The 19,282-nt window shown below is 39.2% G+C and overlaps 1 protein-coding gene across 1 annotated transcript in view; it reads right to left on the bottom strand.

The window, feature by feature from the left end:
• Nucleotides 1-1,553: 1,553 nt before the first annotated feature.
• Nucleotides 1,554-19,282, bottom strand: part of FMN2 (formin 2) — a 399,417-nt gene continuing 381,688 nt past the window's right edge. Inside the window, exons 17-18 of the mRNA XM_086694490.1 lie at nt 5,071-5,152; nt 1,554-3,069 (exon numbers count right to left, since the gene is read on the bottom strand). Of these exons, the coding sequence (XP_086550616.1) occupies nt 3,043-3,069; nt 5,071-5,152 (109 nt within the window). The 3' untranslated portion in view covers nt 1,554-3,042. The remainder of the gene's footprint in view (nt 3,070-5,070; nt 5,153-19,282) is intronic.

Below are 19,282 nucleotides of genomic sequence, written 5' to 3'. Positions count from 1 at the left end.
TCTTTAAAGGTGTTCTGGCCTCCAGGCTTATACTTTTCCACTCTCTCCTCCACGCTGGTACCAGAGTGGGCTTTATTAAACCAAAAACAGTTAATGTTACCACTTCAAAATAACTTATTGGCTCCACAACGTACTTCGTACTGTTTCTTTGTATTAAAGACTTTCATGCTCTACCCCTGATCCTATGTGTTTGTCCTTATCACTTACCCTGCCTTATACCCCATTTCTTATTCTTCTACAGGTGTGGCAGACTATTTTGCATCCATTTTCCATGCTTTTTTTTTTCTTCTCAGCTTGCTACCTCTATTAGAAGTGCAGCATCATCCCCTCCTCACCAACCACTTGGAAAACTTTTAAAACTGCATTTCAAACAAGCTTTTAGGTGATAGTGCCACTAATCCACTGCCTTACTGTGAGTAGCAAGGGCATAGATGACTTTAAGATAGTCTTGATCCCAAACCAAAAGAAATGATGGTTTCCATATGTCTTTGAGCACTGTCTTTCCATTTGTAGAATTCTCTTCTCCCCTTTCACTTGCCTAATACCCACCCATCCCTTGAGATTTAACTTTTTGTGCTCTCTGTCCATATTTTTTTTTTAATTTTTTTTAACGTTTATTTATTTTTGAGACAGAGAGAGACAGCATGAACGGGGGAGGGGCAGAGAGAGAGGGAGACACAGAATGGGAAGCAGGCTCCAGGCTCCGAGCCATCAGCCCAGAGCCCGACGCAGGGCCCGAACTCACGGATCGCGAGATCGTGACCTGAGTTGAAGTCGGACGCTTAACCGACTGAGCCACCCAGGCGCCCCCCATATTTTTCTAAAAGTAGGCCCCACTACCAATGTGGGGCTTGAGCTCACAACCCTGAGATCAAGGGTCGCATGATCTACCAACTGAGCCAGGCACCCCAGCTTTTTGTGCTCTCTAAATTGGACAGTAGTGAACTGTCATTGCTGCTTTATTTCCCCCCAACTTGATTAAGGAATGTAAACAAATGATGTTCATAAAATTGTTCCTTGATCTTTGAGACGTTCAGTTATTAGCACCAAGCCTTGCCACAAAGTAGGTAAGTCAATGTACAGGTGCTAAAAGAGTTTAAATTGAAAAATTATCAACCTAAACGCAAAACTTATAAAGAAAAGGAAACTCTTTTCATGCTTCTCTGTTAGCAGAGTGCTTAGTTTTTATTCCTTCCATTTCCTCATCTATATCCATCCCATCTATACCATCATTTTCCCCTTGACCTTATCATCTTCCAATAGTCCTTCACCACTTAATCTGTATCAAGTGAATTTTTGCATCTAACTTTTAACTTTTGGAAAAAGGATTCCTCAAATATTAACATCTTTCAATTCATAAGTGGAAAATACTTTTTCCTTAAGATTGTGTAAGAAGCATTCATTTTTTTTAACACTTACCTACTAACAATTGTTAAACCTGAAATCAGAACTTTTAAAAAATCTTCAGAGTGTAACTTATTTTCTCCCAATGTTGAATATGATGACGGTATTTTGGAAGCATCCTTAGGCAATACACACACAATAGGCACAGAACGCTTTTATTATTCATTTTATTTTCATATAAATTAACATCCTAGAAAAATTGAAATAGAAACACTAAATACAGTATTGCACATAGCGATCTTTGTTAAATGCCCTATTATTACAGTGAAGAATGGTAATATACACATTGGAGGGACTGAAGGAGACAGGAAGACTAGAAAACAAACCAAATCCACTACTGTTTCTTTGCACTTAAACTATAAACTAAAAGGTAAAAGACCATACTTTACATAAATGCAAACATACTTGTGATTCAGGACATTTTCTTTTTTAAGTCTTTCCATAATTAGTTTCTGATAGCAAGAAATTCTCCCCTTTATCAACATTGATAAGCCCCAACAAATATCATTAAAAGAATTAGAAAAAAAAAAAACCACCTATTAATATTAGACAAAGCCATCACAATGTATCTTGAGCTGACTTTAAAATACTCTCACAAAGAGTGGGAGATTTACTCTTCTTCCCCCTTGAAATAAAATAAAATCCTTTCCTAGGCTCCTTCAGGTAACAAATCATTACATACTCATTTTATAGCTTTTAATCACCTGCTGTAACACATAGAGATGATTCTAATAATGTAAAAACAGGCAGGTACGTGAATTAACAGATGCCAATCCACCTGAAAACGTACTTTTTTTTTGCCAACAATTAGTCATGTTTGGCAATTTTATGAACATCATTTATTTAAATTCCTTCAACATATTGAGTCATATTTTCTTTGTGAAGGCCAATGGTAACATTATAGAGAGGCACAACTTTAATTTACTTTAGCTGAAGATTAGTTTTATGTACGGTCTCAAAGAACACAGGCTGATAAAAGCCCTCATTAAACTTAATACTCTGATTTCTGCCTATATTAAATGACTTACAGGAAAGGGCTTTCCTTTTGCTATATTTTTTACTTGAGTAAAAAAATGATAATCTTCTTTCACAAATATATAGTTATGGAGAGCAACCCAAGAGTTGGGGAAGCCTTGATTATGATATATAAATGGTACTTAAGTTTTAAAATAGAAAATTTATATGTAGACATGAAACTGATACAAACAATTCACTAGAAATAACATTTTAGCCATAAATCTAAATGCAGTGAAATGGAGTACTGGTTGTCAGTAGAAAGGAAAGTGTCTTGCTGGGATAAGGAATATTCTCACAAAAGTAAATTGTAAGTTAACATTTAGCATGTTCAGCATTAATGCAAATATTGCCTCTTATACATGCTGTTTTGGTCTATCAATATTATACCATAAACTTTACAAAAAGAAAAGGTGTCAAATTCTCCACCGGTCTACTGCTTTTGCATTTTTATGAATGTACAGTAAAATTCAACAACTGGTGAACTGTCTAGAAAACACAAAGATTATGCTAGAGGTCAAGAGGAAAAATGAACAAAATGGTATAGTTTCCTTCCCACCCCCAGGTCAGCTGAATGTTGTGGAAGTGGTTGCAGTGACTCATGTTCATTTTGCTTTTCATTGCTCAGGTTTTCATGCTTATCTTTGCTTTCTGAAAATAAATGCACCAGAGAAAAGTTACAGTTAGAAGTAAGAACTTTCAAAAATGCACGGAGTATATAATAGCCCAAACAAGATCTTCTCATTTGGATTAAATTCTCTAGGAAAAGGTTGAAGATCCACCAGCCCAGAAAGGAAGAATATATAAGCAAAATCTGTTTTATCTGTAAGAATTTTCCCCAGCCAAATCACCAATTATTTTTGAGACCAAAAAAAAAAAAAAAAAAAAAAAAAAAAGGCTTTAAAAATTCAGCTTCTCACCAGTGTGAAAAAGTACCAGCTCACCTTTCTCATTCTCCATCCTATGCACAAATACATAAAGACTGAACCGGGTGTTCATTCTCTTATATCCTTACAATAGCATGATTAGGTTAATTAATGATTTTTCCCTTCTCATTCAGTGCACCTTTAAGGTTATATTCAAATCAAAAAGGCAGAAAATAACCTAAACCATAAGGTAATACTTGTCATTAGATAATATTAATTTTGATATAGAGAAACTAAAGGGAAAATATATTTTAAGTGGAGATGTAATTCCTAACTTTTTCTAAGTAGGGTTTAATCATATTCCAATTTGGGTTATTTTGATATCTTTTCCATTTTTTAAATGTTATTTATTTTTAAGAGAGAGAGAGAGTGTGTGAGTGAAGGAGGCACAGAGAGGGACAGAGGATCCCAAGTGGGCTCCCCACTAACAGCAGAGCCCAACATAAGGCTTGAACTCATGAACCCCGAGATCATGACTTGAACCAAAGTTGGGATGCTCAACTGACTGAGCCACCCAGGCACCCCGTTATCTTTTCCATTTACACTATGTTAGTCTAATCCAATTCAAAGTTTTCCTATTTTAAGGCCTAAAACAACTTTTCACTTAAAACAGCATCATTTACTGACTCTTGTGGTACCAAGTGATAAAACCTCAAAACATTTAAAAAAAAAAAAAATACTGGGGCGCCTGGGTGGCGCAGTCGGTTAAGCGTCCGACTTCAGCCAGGTCACGATCTCGCGGTCCGTGAGTTCGAGCCCCGCGTCAGGCTCTGGGCTGATGGCTCGGAGCCTGGAGCCTGTTTCCGATTCTGTGTCTCCCTCTCTCTCTGCCCCTCCCCCGTTCATGCTCTGTCTCTCTCTGTCCCAAAAATAAATAAAAAACGCTGAAAAAAAAATTAAAAAAAAATACTGACAGTGTGTCATAAAGGAAACTTGTCTTTTTTTTTTCTTTTGAGAGTGTAAGCAGAGGAGGGCAGAGAGAGGGAGACTGAGGATCTGAAGCGGGCTCTGTGCTGACAGCAGAGAGCCCAATGTGGGGCTTGAACTCACGAATTGTGAGATCATAACTTGAGCCAAAGTCAGACGCTTAACCTACTGAGCCTCCAGGGCACCCCAGAAAACTCATCATTTTTACCAAGCCCTGCCTCCCAGGGTGTGAAAGTGGTGTTTTAAAGAAAGTGGGTAAGTATGAACGCTAAATAAGCTTGTTGAGGTCAGGCTGTTAGTTTACAGCTGATACACAGCCAACTCTATAGAGCCATTTGTGAGTACAAGCCGGGTCTGAGCCCCCTGGTCTGAGCAAAGGGCAATGCTACTAGTACTCAGCATTTCCCATCGTGTTTTAGATCCCAATGGTGCCAATTCCAATTATAACAGCCACTCTGGGTTCAAATATGGCCCTGTACTGGTGATACATGTGTAATGGAGAAAGTGAAAAATTGCTCCCCAAACCTCACCAACACACACACACGCAGGTAGATGCATTCCTTTAGGAGATTTGTCTTAAATCTTAAGCTCTGAATGTCGATACTGAGATTCTCTTAGCCTTTGAGCCTGATCAAAAGCATACAGAAAAGGAGATTCTTCAAGTCAGAGCATGGCATCCACTCATAGTTAAGAGGAAAATAATTAAAGTGTCATTATGTGAGTTTGAATATGTTGCGGAAATTATGTTTAAAAGCCAAAGAAAATCACAAGTTAAAAAAGGGGAGAGTTAAATACTTACAATTCCAGAGTCATGTCTTGGTTTTATTTTATAAAGTGATTTTCCCTTTTTCTGCCTACACACCTCTTCGGCTTCTTTTACTCTGGGTGGAGAGAAAACACATGTATTTAAACAGAGTCCTACATAGATCACTGGAATTCACCTTATGGTAGGTGAGCAAGTAGCAACTCATTAAGGATTTGAATCATTGGAGAAAATATCACATACACAAGAACATTATCTGACCTTTGATTCAAAAACATTGAACTAGAGGCTAACTCATTCACGGGTTCTCACCCTGGAATCAAAGGGGGTCAAATGGAATGATATACAAACACATGAAAATGTTTATATCTACATTTCATCCTATATTAAAGGAGTCTTTTCTAGAATAAATTAAGGAAATATCCCTCATTTTCAGCTAAGGGTACTGAGATTGGCTCTACTACATAAATCTGAAGCATTAAAATCAATCAATCAATAATATCATATAAAAATTCATATGCCTATTTAAAATTATTTTAGATTCAATTTCCACATCACACTTACCCATGTCTGAAAGTCATTTGCAGTGAATACTTCATCAAGCCACAGAACCAACCATTTATTTGAAAACAGAAAATAGAGTGCACAATAATAATATTTTGACACTTCTAGGAGTTATTTTTTTTTTTTTTTTTAAATTTTTTTTTTTCAACATTTATTTATTTTTGCGACAGAGAGAGGCAGAGCATGAACGGGGGAGGGGCAGAGAGAGAGGGAGACACAGAATCGGAAACAGGCTCCAGGCTCTGAGCCATCAGCCCAGAGCCCGACGCGGGGCTCGAACTCCCGGACCGCGAGATCGTGACCTGGCTGAAGTCGGACGCTTAACCGACTGCGCCACCCAGGCGCCCCTAGGAGTTATTTTTAAAAACACGCTCCAAGGAAAACAGCACCAAATTTACTAGAGGTATAGTTAAGAAAGGATGTTACTCAGAGGTAAGTTCTCCATTAAGGTCTGGATCTGCTATTTGATACTGGGTAATGTCCTCATACCATCAACTCTTGTATTCCCTCAAATAGTAAAAAGGCTTAATACTATTTAATAGTATTACTATTATTACTACAGAGTTGTTACAAAGATCAAAAATATTTTATTTAAAATGTTCCTTATAAACTGTAAAATGCTATAAAAAGTATATGTGATTGTTTTAATTAAACAAATAGTAAGAAATTTTTAAACTGGGATTATACTAATAAAAAGGGATTCCATAAGTAGGAAAAGTAGCCTATCAGGTTAATTTATTTTTTTATTATCAGAATACCCTTGGAGATTAAAAGTGGAGCATTTCTGGAAAAACTTAAAAGGCTGTGACTTATCTTAATAAAAGATTTTTTAAATTCAGGTCTTCGAGCTTATTTCCTGAAAGAAATGAATTACAAATATATTTCTTGAGCCCTGTGGTAAAAGATTTAATGGCAGAATTCCTCTATCACATAACTGAATGAATACCTGTTTTGAAACAGTGAAGGAAGCAAATGATCCAGCATAGTAGCTCTAAGATTGGTACTAGAGTTTACATTAAAGCGTGACGAATGAAAGTAATTCCTTTTGGACATAAAATGCCTGAGTTGATCTTATTAGTAATTCCAGAAAATGACGACAATTTAGAATATGCTCCATTGCAACTCCTTTTTATTACTTTTTGTCCGAGCCATAAATTGCCTTTAATCCTTCCTCCAAACATTTGAAGACAAAAACATTTTCTTTATAACAAAGGATTGCAGGAGTTCCCATCTTCCTCTGAAATAGCTACCAGTAAATTTAAGTGTAACTATTTGGACGGGGAATTAAAAAATCTTTTTTTGTAAGCACTAAGCCAAAATCCAGCGGATCCCCTCTTAAAGTTACTTGGAGCTCTTTAAACTATTTCGTGACATTTATTTAAAAAAAAATAAAGTACTTCACAAAAACTTAGATCACCAAAGCATTTTTATGTTCTCACTGTCATATTTATTTTGCTTTAAAATTTTTTTAATGTTTCTTTATTTTTGAGAGAGAGAGACAGAGCATGAACAGGGGAGGGGCAGCAAGAGAGGGAGACACAGAATCTGAAGCCCGCTCTAGGCTCTAAGCTGTCAGCACAGAGCCCGATGTGGGGCTTAAACTCAGGAACTGTGAGATCGTGACCTGAGCCGAAGTTGGACTGAACCACCCCAGTGTCCCTATTTTGCTTTCACAACACATTTTTCTAAGGATCATGGGAAGACAAATCTAATACAAACATATTTAATTTTACTCAAAAACAAATTCAGCCATTCCTTACAGCAGAGATGACGAAAATTACAATGTGCGTCAAGGAACCCTCACAAGATTTAGCTCGCTCCTTCATTTGACGATCATTTATGGAGCAGTGACTCCAGGCCACGCACTAGGCTTGGCTCAGTTTTATAAGAACAATTACATTCACTGTCTAATTGGAGAGCTACCCGCGTAAGTAAATTACGTGTGTGCATTAAGCACCACCACCTAGGATTGTAGAGGTTCAGCCGTGTCCAGGAGGAGGGTAGGGATTGTGGGAATCTTTCTGGAACAGGTTGACAGCTGAGCCTTGATTCAAAGAGAAGTCTTAACTGCTCTTACTTTTCCCAGAAGGGGAAACGGGACAGAAGATGAAAGAATAATATGTGTAAAGACCGAGTGAGACAAGGAATACCACAGTGAGATTAGAGAACATACACACTTCCCTCCTGTGCTGCCATGGGATCCCTACACCCTTAGAAGCCAATGATTGAACTGGCGTCTGCCTTATGTTCCAGTTTCTGACGTGCATGGCTCAGGTGAGTCAGTCACTGCATCCTAGGCACCTCTAGATAGGCACAAATAAACGATTTGGGGACCTGAGACCCTAAGCACCAGAACCTTAAGTAGTTGCTATTCAGATTTAAGGGCACAAGCATGGAACAGATGTTAAAATGCCGTTCTCTCGGCCCACCTCACTCTGGTGCAAGCCCCGTAATGGGTGGGAATCTAAGCAGCACCCCAGAATGTGATGAACACGGCCAGTGGGCAACACTGAGAAACTGCACCCTGGCCCCAAGGTATTCCCCTGAAACCTGGACTGGGCAGCCGCCCTGAGCCCCTAGCCACTGTGCTTCCTCACCCCTCTCTCTTCCCAGTGCACACTGGGTCCCAGCCCGTACCCCGAGAACTTGCTCGCTTCAGCACTTTGTGGAGTTGCACCCCTCCTAAGCTTCCCAGCAAATGTGGCTTCTTCCAAATGCCAATTTTATTTCAACAAAACTCTGACAACAAGACATTTTTTCCACACTTTAGGCAGGAAAAAAGAATGTGTCCCTGGAGGTGAGATACACTGCCAGAGTTGGCAGAAATAAGAAGCATAACAAGGGAGAAGCCGGGAAGGAGAGAGAGGGCTGAGGCAGCTGTCCTTATGAGCGTCTCCCGTTTGCTCTCCATCTGGGCGAGTGTGGCGGGCTCGTCGGCTGGCTCATCCAAGTTAGGCCTATTGAGTAACTACTTGTACATGTTCCACTCTCTTTCCCTCCTGCCTCGCCCCTCATTCAATCATGCCGAAAATTTCTTAAATGGAGAAGGAAAAAGATGTTTATCTCACAACTAGACATCACAGGCTTTAAGTGAAAAAGCATGGTGGTGATAACATTTCAAACAATAAATAAAGGCGACCACTACGTCCTGTTTGGAAAGGAGATGGGGAGTAAAAACAGGGACGATTCTTCATTTATAAAAAGAGAAAGGAGAGAGAGGAAACCATGGGTAGGCCAAAGAAGATAGCCCGTAGCTTTCAAATGTTGCCTGCACTTGAGTTTAAACTCTGATTAGGGTGAGGACTGGGATGGTGTACCGACCTTGCATGATTCATGAAGACATGTTCTTTTGAATCTGGTTGCAGTCACACAAAGGGGACTGCCAGGGCATTTGTTAATCAAGATTTCACCCTATTAGAGAACTAAAAAGGGAAGTAAAAAATTTCAGATGACATCTTTGATAGGCTCATTTAACAGTTGCAACTTCTAATCTGCAATCTAGATTACAGAAAGAAAATATGAGCAAAAACAAATCGTATGATAATGAAAACTCTTCCACTCATCACCTCTAGTGATCTTGGAAAAACAACACAGAAAGCAGAGACTAGAAAACAGGAAATGTAGCATTGCCTTTTAGACCGAAGAGAAGGATACTCAGTGGTATATAACGGCTGTAGAATTTGACGTTTGTGCTAATATTTCGCTGTTAATAGCCTTTATTGTCTGCAGAACTTAAGAAACAAAACCAGGCTGAATAAATATTGAAAGTACATATTTATCCCTTAAATGAAAGGTCAAAAGTAATCATAACATGAGGCATTTTTTTAAAGGGAGAATTTAATTATAGGAAATAACCAAATGGCATATATGGAATCAGGTTTGGCAAATAGAGTAGGTGACCAATTTGAACAAAATAATTTTTGTTCTAAGCAAGGTTTCATTCAGGCAACAATTAGAAAGAGTGACACGAATCGATATGCGATTCCCAAAAGATGGAGACTTGCTCCCTTCAAGGGCCAACTTTGTATAACCAATTTTGAATAAAGCCTTTCTGAAAAAAATCAAACTTTTCTCTTCAATAAACGGAGGCACAATCTAACTTTTACTTGATGGCCCGTGTTCGTCACTGCCTTCATCACTGTTGTAATGTGCTGATACAGGGCCACCCTCAAGGCCTCCTAAAATATATACCCATGTGGCAGCTCACCCCTGCATGGACCTAACACTTGTACTTTGCTGTGTTTACTTTGTGTCCACGTTAAGCTTTCTCTTTCTAAGATAGCAGGTTGTGAGCACTTCTCACTGGCACCAGCACGCCTGCTCGAGTAGAGACTCTATCTTCAATAATTTCTATCTTCTCCACACGGGAAAACCAGATCACCAAGCTACTTTAAATGGGCTTCAAATTAGAACACCGAGTTCAATGCTAGCTAAACGAAGGGAGTTCCCGGACCTGGAGGCAGTAATTGTAGCCGCCACAGGCCTTCTCCCCACCTCCCACATACTTCAGGGCTCCCAGCTGTGTCTGGAAGGCTGGCAAGGCCAGAAGTCGGACTTACAGATAGGCAGGGCTTTAGGGCTCTAAAGGTCTAAGACTCTGAGATTCTAGGACACTGCACGCCTCTCATCATATTGTACCACCCAGCATGCTTACTCAGCAGGTTGTCCTCAAAGATGGAAAGCAATTTGGAATGAATATAAAACCTGAAATTCAAGCTTATCAAGGTAAAGATGGGTGACACCATTAATTGGTAAGGACAGATTTTGTAGGCCTACCTCAGGGTAGGGAGGGAATCATTTTGTGAGGAATAGGACTGTGAGATTATCTCTCAGATGAGACTGTTTTTGCAGTCCAGGGCAAAGTGACCAGAGAAAAAGAAAACACTTTCAAGTATTAAAGCTTAAACTTAAATTTACTTTAAAAAACTTTTATGGGGCGCCTGGGTGGCGCAGTCGGTTAAGCGTCCGACTTCAGCCAGGTCACGATCTCGCGGTCCGTGAGTTCGAGCCCCGCATCAGGCTCTGGGCTGATGGCTCGGAGCCTGGAGCCTGTTTCCGATTCTGTGTCTCCCTCTCTCTCCGCCCCTCCCCCGTTCATGCTCTGTCTCTCTCTGTCCCAAAAATAAATAAATGTTGAAAAAAAAAAACTTTTATATTACATTTATTTTCTAAAAAATAAAGCTGTAAATGTAACCTAAAAAATAATAGACTTTAATACATCTATAGGTTTTTTCAATTTCTTATATGCAAATATCCTAAGTTGTAACAACTTCATTTGGTTTGAAGCAGTTATGGATTCAGAAATTATGAAGCACAGACAATTTGAGCCCAGGAGAATGAAAATATGAAAAATATCTTTTATCACACAGAATTTGCTGAAACTAATTTGCATTCCAATTATTTTTATTTTGGTATTTTTCAGAACAAATGGAAACTTTCTCAAATTTTTCCCTTAATATAACTGGGCACATTTAACCTAAGGGTTTTTCTAAACAGAGAGAGTGGTTTCTTATTTCTCTCCTAATAAAGACGTATTTTTATCTGCACTTCCCCCGCTCCTCCCAGCCCCAGACTCATTTGTTGTGAGGCAAACATATACAAAAAGTTCAGTGTGATTAAGTTTAAGGACAGTTTGTGAGATGAATAAGGGAGATACACTCGGCACAGAAACAGAGAAAAGAAACCAGACATCCCTGTAGCCTGCAGGCAGAATCATTTTATCTAGCTTCTAGAGGAAAGGCCACGCTGGCCACAATCTTATCAAGAAAACAGATGTGCTCTCATCATTCAGGGGAAGGAGAGAGGGAGTCACTTTTCCGCCACTAAACATTAATAATTTGGTTTAAAGAAGTATCTGTGGCAGACAGATTCACTTCCTGCTGGCTCCAATGAGGCTTGCTGTGAGCAGCCGGATTCCTTGCTGGACTCTACAGCCTGTGAGAGATTGAAGTGTAGCCCAGCACTGGCATGTCACACGCTGGAGATCCCGATACAGAGAAGCAGCAGCTAAGAGTAGACCTCATTATCGTTATTACCAGTTCACGATGCACTTCACTGAAACGCGACACCATTGTGCCTGACTACAAAATTTACAATTTTCTAAGAGAAAAAGGAAAAAAAAGACCCACATATAAACACACAGAGAAGAGGGGCCGTGAGAGATTCTAGACAAAGGCTGGTTAGGAGTGCTGGCTTTAAAGTTATGGCTGTCTCTCTCCAGGTAAAGATGGAAGTAGGTGTTAGACGCCTTGTGGAATTAAAGGTGATCTGGGGGGAGGTTACTCCTGGCTCTGTCTTCCCTCCCTTTGACCTTAACGATGTAAAATACGCGCACAAAAACATCACAAAACCCCTAGGGACACAATGGGAACAATCAACCAACAATGTCACGTATCACCCTCAAGTAAAAAGGACTTCAGTTTTCTCAAGAACTTGTGAATTTCTGAATTTCATCACTGACAGTATCCAGCTTTTCAGAGAAACATTGCATTTGCACCTCAAATGGTTTCCAACTGTTTTTCTGGACATGCTTGCTCAGTCTCTTCTACTGCTTATTTATTAAACTCCCTCCCCCCACCCCCCACCGTCCAGGGTCTAATCTTGACCCTGTGGTGTCTACAGGCAATCCCTACGTGATAATTCCAACTATGCTGAAGACTTTCAGATCCACACCGCTAGTTCCGATCTTTCCCCTGAGCTCCAGATCCCAGTGGACATGCTTCTTTCCTTTCCCACCCAGGCCTTGGTTAAGGACATAACCATCCAGGGCACCTATCTGGATAGTAGATCAGTTTATCGTCCGATTCTTGATTTTAGCTCAGGTCATGATCTCACAGTTCATGAGTTTGAGCCCTGTTTAGGGCTCTGCACTGACAGTGCGGAGCCTGGTTGAGATTTTCTTTCTCTCTACCCCTCTTCCCCAACAAATAAACAAACATTAAAAAATTAATGTTTTATTACTTGGATTAAAATTAAATAAAAAAAAAAAGAACATAACCACCCATAACCATTCATCCACTGAATTCTTTCTTTCCCTCTTCACCAACCCTCCATGCATCTGTAAATGGTAACAAGTTCCGTTATCAATGATTCCTTAGTAATGATGTTTAAATCTGTCCCAACCTAAATTCCACTATTTCTGATTGTTTTCAAGACTCCTCCTTAATGCCACTGGACCACTGCCACACCCTCCAGAATGGCTTTTACACTGTTCTAATCCATCTTTCACAAATTCCCCAAACATGGGAATCACATCTGAGCCACTTATTCATTTGCCAAGAAAATACTAAGTTTCCTAGTGAGGTACTCAAGGCCATTTACAAGTAACCTAATTTCTCCTTAGTCTCCACAATGTTCCCTGGGCTCCAACTATGCATAACCACTAATCATCCCTGTAGGAGATCTTTGCTAGATCAGTTTCTATGGGACCACCCATTCTCTTTCTTTTCCTTCCAAGGGTCCCTCAAGTTAAGCTCAAAAATACCATCCTATAGAAAGTATATAGGACCCTCCAGGAAGGCGTATTTTAAAGACTTACAGCTACGTTTATGTATCTGTCTTTTGCCTTGTTGAATACTAAGTTCCTTGAGATAGGGGATCATGCACATTCATTTTTACATTCCCAGGAATAATAATAAAGCTCACACAGGTGAGTATTCACTGGACATTTGAAAAATAACTGAATAAATGATGATGAACAGAGAAACTAAGAGTAAGCTAAAAAATGCACGGGGATAAAGTTTGACCAATAACTGGGACTTTGATTTAAATATCTTTTTTTGCCTTCTTCTTCCAGTGAACTCTTAAGCAATGAGTCTGGATGTCCAATTCACATGCTGAGCAAACTATGCAGGGTTCTATCTGACTTGATCTTTGAGTTTACTGATTTGCTACTATAATTCCAACCATAAATAACAATTTAGTTGTGAGTACACATAAAATTTATGAAAATTTAGTATATCATATTCACTTTCTTCTATCTTATAGAAAAATTAAGTTTATATACACTATATGAATCATTAGAAGCCTGTAGGATTTAACATGAAATCATGTCAAACTACTCTCACTAACTCTTACTAGCTCCTAGGTTAGTGGAAAAGATAAATGACATAGATGTAATGCATCTTCTTTTCAACAAAGCATTTGAAGAATCTCTAATGGGATGTCTGCAGACTGGAAAGTGAAATGATAGGTGATAGGACACTTAGATGAGTTTATGATGGTCAAACATACTAAAAAAACATAACAGGGTGTCACTACATCTGGTTACGTTCTTGCTTTAAAAAGCATCCCATTGAAGAGGATCGAGCACAATTAACTGGCAAAATTTATATGAGACAGGTTAATCTGAGAATGGAGAAAACTGTCCTAACAATCACAGATGCCAAAAAATAATGGAGATGTTTTTTTATTTGAGGAAAGTGAACAGTAAGCCAGTAATGTTTCAGACACAGTGAGTGCTCCATGTGACCACCTCATCCAACCATCCGGCAACCAAGCATGAGAAATGTCATCATGCTATTCTAGAAAGGAGGAGCGTGGGATTCAGAGAGGTTCTTGAGGTCATATAATAATGGAATGAGTGATCTGGTCAACTTCAGAGTCTGTACTCTTTCCATATCATTCTCCCTAGAAAGGGTACAAAATCATGAGCTTAATGTCTACTTATTAGTACTGTAAAAATGGTATTCCTATAATGGGAAGTGACTTGGGATAGATGATCTTCATTTTATTTCCCAAGTTCAATATCTTTTTCCCTTTAGAGAGCTTCCACAGAACGAGCATCTTAAAAGACACTATGATATAAGCTCCTTGAAGGCAGAGAACAGAACGTCTTTCCACTCCCATTATCCCATGCCCAGCACAGCACCTGGCTCATCACTGTAGCATCTAACACTTACTAAGGACTTGTTAGATGCCAGGCAATGGGCTAAGGAGGTATTATCTCCTCTAAATCTTGTAATATAATCCCATGGGTAGATACTATAGTTACTCAACTTCTACAATGAGGAAACTGAAACTTAAAGTGGTCAAATTATTTGCTCGGGGTCATACACCAAGTTGTGGCAGATCTGTGGTTCAAATCTAGACAAACACAAAAATCCACCTCCAGAGTTCTAGTTGTAGCCACTGAACTACATTGTCTTTCGCTACACAGACACATGGGGAAGATGAAATATACAACCATTTATACCTTCCCCTTTCTATTTACTTCCATTTATATATTTATCACATATTTATATATATTTCCATTCACTATATTAATTTGTATTATTTAATTTTTATTTATTTAGAAGTATTTGATCCTTCAGACTGAATCTTTTAAAACTCTGAACATATAAAATGTGGCAGTTTAAAGTGATTTTTGAGAAGAGAAACTATTTACAAAAATGGACACATGTGTTTTACCAGATACTGGGGAGAAGCACTATAAATGGACAAGTTTTGAACTTTATTCAAGGAAAAGTATTAATGGAAACACAATGGGCTATAAGCGTTCATCTTTGAAAAAGGAAAGCACGTAAGATTGTCTGGATAAAGCAAAACTAGCACCACATTTTCTTGATCCTAATTTTTTGGAGAATTTTTTATGTGGTTCTCTGAATAAGATATGTGAATTGTAATCAGTACAAATCTAAAAATACAGAAGAAAGAGAAACTTTTCCAATGTTTTTTTAAAATACAAATCCTCAAAATAATTGGAGATTAAATTTTAAACTGTAACCCAGCGAAGGCATCTCCAAAGACAGGGAAGTCAACACACACTTCAAGAACGTCCTGGTTCTCGTTGGTGATCTCATCTGATACAGAGATACAGGTCTGTAAAATTCAGGACAGCCAGCCTATTTTCTTAATTATAGCACATTGAAGTGGTCTGGAACTGAATACCAATAGGTGGCTAGAGTCTTGGGTAAGCATCGGAAATGCTAACGTTCTGTGCTGCTGAAGGAGACTACAGTTACCTCATGGCATCAACAGCAAGAGTCACATTCCAACTGTGTAAATGAAGTGACTCAAACGAAATTCTGTCAAACCAAGAGTATCCTTTTTTCATGTTATGCCACAAGGAATTTAACATGGTATCAGAAAAAAATGTGAGAAATGTGGAAGTCACTATTTAGAACTTTTTAAAATACAGGATTTTTAAACTCCTGATCACATATTTTTCATCACTAATTTAAAATCTCTGACCTAGGGGGAAAAAAAGAGGTTTGTTTTTCTCATGGATCATGCAGTAGAGGCTATTTTAATTCTGTATTAGAGGTAGACTCACATGGAATTTACAGAAGTAGTTCAGCTGATGTGCCCTTTATCTAAGTCCCATAAGAAGGACCATCTTCTTTTTGTATATATTGAAGATTTTTAATCTCCTCAATGAAATGGTCAAATGACAATCCCTTGTTCTACAAATTTACGATAGCAAATAAAACAAAATTCTGTCATACATGATGGCCAAAACTGTTACAAAATCACATGTGACAGCAAAATTAATCTTTTATTACAGGAGAAAATGTTGTTTACTACATTTGACATTTTTCACGTGAATATCATTTTACTGTTTCCACATGCTAAGATATTTTCTTAATGTCAGTGATTTTTTTTTTGCATGTGGTTCAGAAACATTTTTGATTATAGCTAGCGAGAGATAAACTTAAGCTGTTGGTACGTACACTATGGCTTTTGTTTTGACACTTCTCTAGCAAAAGATGACATGTATGAATAACTTGGATCCTATTTTTTAAAGACTTTTGTTGGGGGTTGCCGGGAGGAATTCAAGGGCTATTAGACATGGAAATTAGTTTATAGAGAGTTTATCACATTTCCTCCCTGTAAAACTCATAAAAGAGTACAACAAAGCTATTTATATCATGATGCTTTAGGATTATGCAAGAGGAAGCTCAGCTTAATTAAAGGAAAGATGTGGGAGATACAAGGCAGGAATGGGATCAAGGAAACATACATAATAAAGGAGAATAAGGGTCATGATATTTCCTCTCCTGGATTATTCCTATCTGGCTAGAAACATGCTGTTTATACCATCATCATAAAACAAAACAAAAAAGAAAAAACCCATAATTCACCTTCCTCTCCAGCTGGATCTTCTTTCCTCTTTGATTCTTTCTATGCACAAACTCCTGTGGACCCCATTTCCACTCTTTCTGCTCCCATTTCTTCAGACGTCTGTCCCCGGCTACTGGCAAGAGACAGCTCTTGTGGATGCTATTATTTCCTTTCAATTCCAATTCCAAGGTCCCTTCTTTGTTCTCACCTCCCTCAAGTGAACCCCAGTAGCATTTTACATGGTTCTTCTCGTAAGCTCTCCTTCTTGAAGCCCCTTCTGTACTCTGTCTGTGAGGCACTCTCTCTCTGCACCCACCTTTCACCTATCTCTCCTTGCTTACTCTGTTTCAGCAACTTCAGCCTCCTCCCTAAACATGTTCATTCCTGAGGCTCTGTACTTACCGTTCCTCTTGTCTGGAATGTTCTGTCTCCAGATTTCCCTCACTTCCCTCTCAAGTCCCTGCTTATAGTCAGACAACCACCTCCTACAACTCGCTTTTTGCTTTGCCCTACTTTATTTTTCATCTGAGCCTGTACCAGTCCTGTTGTGTATTAATTTAGCTTCAGAAGGCCAGGATTTGGTTTTATTTACAACTCCAGTGCCTGGCATAATAGTAGTCACTTAATAAATACTTGTTGGATGACCTCAGTAAGGTATGTGGACCAGTCATAAGTTCACAGTGAAGAATGCAAAACCAGTGTTCAGAGATGGGAGAAAGTAGAAGGTGGCACCCCAGGGAACAATTATAAAGGCAAATTAAAAGTTGAGGGGTGCCTGGGTGGCTCATTTGGTTGGGTGGCCAACTCCTGATTTCGGGACAGGTCATGATCTCACGGTTTGTGAGTTCAAGCCCCGCATTGGGCTCTGTGCTGACAGCGCAGAGCCTGCTTGGGATTCTCTCTCTCCCTCTCTCCTTGCCTCTCCTTCACCTGTGCTTTCTCTCTTTCTCAAAGTAAATATTTTTTTTAAAGTTAGATAAAAGCATTCTTGACTTCTCATCTCCTTCATGTTTCCCAGGATTTATCTCAGAATCTCCATTCCCTAGAGAGTCTACCTTAGGTTGGAGACAACGGAGTTTTTTTTTTTTTTTTTTTTTTTTATATATGAAATTTATTGTCAAATTGGTTTCCATACAACACCCAGTGCTCATCCCAAAAGGTGCCCTCCTCAGTACCCATCACCCACCCTCTCCTCCCTCCCACCCCCCATCAACCCTCAGTTTGTTCTCAGTTCTCAACAGTCTCTTATGCTTTGGCTCTCTCCCACTCTAACCTCTTTTTTTTTTTTTTTTTGTTCCCCTCCCCCATGGGTTTCTCCTAAGCTTCTCAGGATCCACATAAGAGTGAAACCATATGGTATCTGTCTTTCTCTGTATGGCTTATTTCACTTAGCATCACACTCTCCAGTTCCATCCACATTGCTACAAAAGGCCATATTTCATTTTTTCTCATTGCCACGTAGTACTCCATTGTGTATATAAACCACAATTTCTTTATCCATTCATCAGTTGATGGACATTTAGGCTCTTTCCATAATTTGGCTATTGTTGAGAGTGCTGCTATGAACATTGGGGTACAAGTGCCCCTATGCATCAGTACTCCTGTGTCCCTTGGATAAATTCCTAGCAGTGCTATTGCTGGGTCATAGGGTAGGTCTATTTTTAATTTTCTGAGGAACCTCCACACTGCTTTCCAGAGTGGCTGCACCAATTTGCATTCCCACCAACAGTGCAAGAGGGTTCCCGTTTCTCCACATCCTCTCCAGCATCTATAGTCTCCTGATTTGTTCATTTTGGCCACTCTGACTGGCGTGAGGTGATATCTGAGTGTGGTTTTGATTTGTATTTCCCTGATAAGGAGCGACGCTGAACATCTTTTCATGTGCCTGTTGGCCATCCGGATGTCTTCTTTAGAGAAGTGTCTATTCATGTTTTCTGCCCATTTCTTCACTGGGTTATTTGCTTTTCGGGTGTGGAGTTTGGTGAGCTCTTTATAGATTTTGGATACTAGCCCTTTGTCCGATATGTCATTTGCAAATATCTTTTCCCATTCCGTTGGTTGCCTTTTAGTTTTGTTGGTTGTTTCCTTTGCTGTGCAGAAGCTTTTTATCTTCATAAGGTCCCAGGAATTCACTTTTGCTTTTAATTCCCTTGCCTTTGGGGATGTGTCGAGTAAGAGATTGCTACGGCTGAGGTCAGAGAGGTCTTTTCCTGCTTTCTCCTCTAAGGTTTTGATGGTTTCCTGTCTCACATTCAGGTCCTTTATCCATTTTGAGTTTATTTTTGTGAATGGTGTGAGAAAGTGGTCTAGTTTCAACCTTCTGCATGTTGCTGTCCAGTTCTCCCAGCACCATTTGTTAAAGAGACTGTCTTTTTTCCATTGGATGTTCTTTCCTGCTTTGTCAAAGATGAGTTGGCCGTACGTTTGTGGGTCTAGTTCTGGGGTTTCTATTCTATTCCATTGGTCTATGTGTCTGTTTTGGTGCCAATACCATGCTGTCTTGATGATGGCAGCTTTGTAGTAGAGGCTAAAGTCTGGGATTATGATGCCTCCTGCTTTGGTCTTCTTCTTCAAAATTACTTTGGCTATTCGGGGCCTTTTGTGGTTCCATATGAATTTTAGG

Source organism: Puma concolor, chromosome E4 (assembly GCF_028749965.1).
Source record: "Puma concolor isolate L17-30 chromosome E4, mPumCon1.1.hap2, whole genome shotgun sequence".
In the NCBI taxonomy this organism is placed as follows: Eukaryota; Metazoa; Chordata; class Mammalia; order Carnivora; family Felidae; genus Puma; species Puma concolor.
Note: the sequence above shows the minus strand (reverse complement) of the source record. Positions and strands in the feature narration are given on the sequence as shown.